Below are 4,424 nucleotides of genomic sequence, written 5' to 3' on the forward strand. Positions count from 1 at the left end.
CTTCTTTCTAGATTTCTATTTCTACTTCTTGGTTTGGTGTTGTTGCTGTTGTTTGGTGGTGGTGGTGGTGGTGGTGGTGTTCGTGCTGGTGGTGGTTGTGGTGGTAATGTTGGTGGCAGTGGAGGTGGTGGGGTGAGGAAGGTGAAGAGGAGAATGATGATGATGAGGGTATTTTGGTCTAAGAATTCGGAAAAGGACGATTTTATAACGTTTTGTAACGTTGAGGATGATTTTAATAAGAAAAAAGGTCGGGGGCGATTTTGATTTTGACCCAGACCTTAGGGACGAAAAAAGTACTTATCCCTATTTTAATGTAATCACAAATTATGTACTATGAGGAGTGCTAGGGGGCCAACAAGTTTTGTGATTTATAGCCATCAATTAGCCATCATTGGTGATTTCAATGGTGTGAGATTTTATCCAAAGGCGGGAGATCACTCATTTTGTTTTTACTGGTTAAGTGCTGGTCAAATTTTAATAAAACTGCTGGCCCTAGACTTTTCCATGTATTATTATTGATGAATAATTATTCTTCTTATTTTGGTGACATAAAACCTAAAAGACAAAAAAAAAGGCAAAAGAATAAGAGGAAAAAATAACCCTGAAAAAGGAGCTTTCTTCGATGGGGAAAGTATCTTTTGGTCCTTGATGGACCAAATAATAAATGAAATTAATAAAAAATATAGGGTTGGTTCACAAATAATAAAAAGTTCACAAATAAACTTTCATCAACATATGTGGCAAATTTAAATGTGAAGTTAAATAGGATTGGGGTGACGGCGAAGTCTGGGTTGGACATCTAAGTAGTAGACGGTACTGCACGACAGAGCTGAGGGAGTGGTAGAACGCCGCCGAAGTAGAGGCGTAGATCGGGCCCTGGCCGAGTTCAGGTACACCAGACGGGAGGCAATAGACGAAATGGGGCAACCGTCGACGCAGGCACTGCAGTGAAGTCAGAGGAGCAGCTCCGCAATGAGATCGATGAGCTTCTCCGCCAACAGCGCGAGGTCACTAATTACTCTCTCGCCTATTACCACACCACTCTACTTCCACTCTCTCCAATTCATTCATCGATTCTGTTTCTTTTTTGTTCAATTTTCTCAGATTACGGAGCGGCTTCATGATCCTTGAGGCCTTCGAAGGGGCCCCTTCTCAGCTCCTCGCCGACAACCCTTTTCCTCCCCAATGCCAAAACTAATCTGATGGTGGCAAGCTTGACAACAGGGGTCCTTTCTTTGTCAATGGACTTCCTTTTGGAGCCATGGACGCAATAAAAGATGCATACGGAGCTACTGTACAAATTAAAGATCTTCCAAGGGATGGGCTTAACCTAACATTGAAAATAAATCTGTCAAAGCTTCCTGCAAATCAAGGTACAAACTGGTTCTGTATATCCTGCCATCATAAGCTTTCTAACTGCTGTTTTTTTAGCATGGTATTATAGTTATCATGGTTTCAAAATTTCAATATTTTTAATTGACGTGCCCCTTTCCATGAGAAGTTCTTCCTAAATTGTTAGCTGCTGTATTTTCTATGCATTAAAATGGTTGAGATGAATTGCATTTCCATTATTATGGGGAGTTGTTGCCTTTCTATTTTAATTTCAGGAATCAATATCTACATTTGTTATTTATATTAGATATTAGATAGGATTTGTAAAATATCTTATACTAAGTGATATAATAAGAGGCATTCATGTGCGTTCACCTAATAGCTTAAGTTTTGGGGATGGTCACTACATGATATCAAAGCCTTGATTTGTCAGGAAATTAGTTTCTGGTCTGTCAACTCATGTACTTCATGCTTTATTGAATTTCATGTATTTACTTTATTATACTAAATATAAACCCTTTCAAATGTCAATCAAATTACATTTTTAATCATTCTATGCTTAGAATCTATTTTGCATTGAATTGCAATTCTTGTGGACGGGGGAAAAAGTATTTCTATATTCAATTATTTGGTTGTTGATGTGAAGAAGCATTTCTAGATTCAATTATTTGGTTGTTGATGTTGGTCTTTTATAATTGGTGGTGTTTCCGATTATGTGCAGATCAAAGGCAATCCTTTTTGGTGAAAATTGCATCAGTAAGGGAGGTTGTCCTTGGTGCACCATTGAGAGTAATTTTAAAACATCTTGCTTCAAGAACTGTTGCTCCAGACATTGATCCGCTTGTCGCCCTTGTGCATCGGCCAAGGGAGTTATTTTTTCTTGTTCCAAAGGTAACAGCGTATTATAAGCATGGTTAACTTCTTTTTTAGCCTAACTGCCTAAGTATTCTTCACTATCAATCTTGAAAATTTATCAAACAACAAAGGAAAACCCAAAAAGGGATAGAAAGTCACAAATTTACTTAAACAAAACATCTTGTATTTGCAGCTTATGTTATACAGTTGACTCAAGAATGTAAAAATCCGGCAAACCGAGAGGTTAACAGAATTTTGACTCATCTCTACGAAACTGAGATTGATTCCAATAAAGCATCCACATAGTCTTTGAGTTTAACTTTGGTGATTACACCTTCTCTTCTGCTTTCTGGAACTTCCTGTCCATTCTTGAAGTGGATCAATGTTGGTAGCTCATAAACTTTGTACTCTTCGATTAGCCTAGGGTTCGCATCATGATCAACCTTCGCCACTGTTAATATGTCTTCATATTCCTGCAATTTATGATACAAAACATTTCAGTTTGAGAGAAAATTCTTAAGAACATTTAGCAAGAAGTTCTGTTCATATGACAAGATGTGTTGCATTTCTTAAAATCATGTCCTTACTTTCATGGTTCATCAAGGTTATAAATCATCCCAAGCTTAAGTATGTGTTGCTAGCATGGCAAATATCTCTCTATTAAAAAACTCACACTGGTTTTTTTTATTTTTGTTTCATTCAATGGAGACATGAAATAAGACAACACTCTAACCAACACTCTAAATTTTGTTATCAAAAGAAGAATAATTTATTGTTAATTAACGAATAAATTAATTAATATTATCAAATAGTAGAAAACGGCACCATAAATTCTTCAGGAAAAAGGAATTTGGAGGGCGAGAGAGACCTGAGCTAGGGATTCCATAGTGGGAGAGATCAAACGGCAAGGACCGCACCAGTTAGCGACGAACTCAACGAGAACGGGACGGTTAGCCTTCAAAACAGTGTCGTTAAACTGTGTCTCATTGATCTCTGTGATGCCGGTGCTGCACGTAACGGTAAATTGACGGAAATAGCGGAGTTTGGGACATGTAGTTCTTCTTTGGGAGGAATAAAAGGAAAGTCTTGTCGGAATGGAGCAGTGAAGCAAAGGAGCAGCAGAGTAAGATGAAGCGGAGGAGGTAGATGCAAGTGTACGGAGTGGAAGCGTCGGAAGTAATAAACCGGGTCTTAACACTAAATCGAACCAGACCAGCTGAACCGGTTTGCAATTTTATCAAGTTTTGGGTCAAATACATAATTTTCAATAAATACTGTACGGACGCCATCTTGGCCATTGAAATGGCATCTTTTCATCTGGTCTACCAAAGTCCGGAAAATACTTTCTCCACCAAAGACAAAGCCTCCGAAAAAAGGTCCATTCCAACAAACGCAACTGAAAAGGTGCTAGAAAAATTCACCGACCAACTCTACAACTCTCAAAGATCCATGTTTAGCTAGCTATTCTGGTGACTTATTTGCCTCCTTTTGAATCAAGTAGAACCTATCACACTAATTCTACTGCAGTTTCAGCTCAAATACCATTTTGATTAAATTCAAATTCGCATGAGATGAGTTATTTTTCAGTTATTCACCAAAAAGAAAACTTTACTAGAATTTGTTTCACATATAACTTAAGTAATTTGCTTATCCCTTGCCGATATCAAATTACACCATATAACTCATAATTCTACTCGAAAAGGACCGCTACTAGAAATTTTCTACATAACCAATTTTTAAGACGATCTCAGATAAAGTAAATAAAATAATTACTCATTATTTTTAATATTTTTAATATTAAAATTATCAAATTAATCATTAGATGTAATTAATTTCATACACTTTTATTATAATAAATACTATGTGTATTTTTATTTAAAATTTTCAATTTTTTTCATATATTTTTATATATTATCTTGGATAGGACACAAGTATATATAGTAGTTAGAATATTAATTTCACTGTTCACTCTCCAAACACATACAATTTGGAATTTTTTTATATTATATTATTAGGTATAAAATCCTCCATAATAAACTAAATTATATGTTAAATATTGTTATGTTCATTTATAAAATATAACTGACGTTTTGTATTTTTACAATTAAAATAATATTTTTTAATAAAATATCAATAATATTTTGTGTTTTAATAATTAAAAAATATTTTTTATTATAAAATATCAGTAACATTTTGTTTTTTATAATTAATTTTTTTTATTACAAAATATCAATAAT

The 4,424-nt window shown here is 35.1% G+C and overlaps 1 protein-coding gene and 1 long non-coding RNA gene across 2 annotated transcripts; one reads left to right on the forward strand and one right to left on the reverse strand.

Moving 5' to 3' along the window:
• Positions 1-912: 912 nt before the first annotated feature.
• Positions 913-2,181, forward strand: LOC110274315 (uncharacterized). The gene is made up of 3 exons (XR_002366252.2): positions 913-1,007; positions 1,105-1,373; positions 2,054-2,181. It is a non-coding gene; the product is annotated as an uncharacterized LOC110274315 (long non-coding RNA).
• A 272-nt stretch (positions 2,182-2,453) lies between these two features.
• On the reverse strand, positions 2,454-3,569 carry LOC107460893 (thioredoxin X, chloroplastic-like). The gene is made up of 3 exons (XM_016079318.2): positions 3,531-3,569; positions 3,056-3,403; positions 2,454-2,660 (listed from the first exon to the last, which is right to left on the reverse strand). Exons 1-3 carry the CDS (start codon positions 3,567-3,569, stop codon positions 2,454-2,456), a joined length of 594 nt encoding a protein of 197 aa, XP_015934804.1.
• Positions 3,570-4,424: the final 855 nt, after the last annotated feature.

The sequence above is a fragment of the Arachis duranensis genome, chromosome 8 (genome assembly GCF_000817695.3).
Source record: "Arachis duranensis cultivar V14167 chromosome 8, aradu.V14167.gnm2.J7QH, whole genome shotgun sequence".
Classification (NCBI taxonomy): Eukaryota; Viridiplantae; Streptophyta; class Magnoliopsida; order Fabales; family Fabaceae; genus Arachis; species Arachis duranensis.

Bases quoted from the DNA above. Each gene is read 5' to 3' on its own strand.
- LOC107460893 (XM_016079318.2), bottom strand. From the start codon at position 3,569: ATGGACCTTTTTTCGGAGGCTTTGTCTTTGGTGGAGAAA. The intron at 3,404-3,530 runs GTATTTTCCGGA...AAACCGGTTCAG, and splicing joins CTTTGTCTTTGGTGGAGAAA to CTGGTCTGGTTCGATTTAGT. The intron at 2,661-3,055 runs GTCTCTCTCGCC...CATAAATTGCAG, and splicing joins CTATGGAATCCCTAGCTCAG to GAATATGAAGACATATTAAC.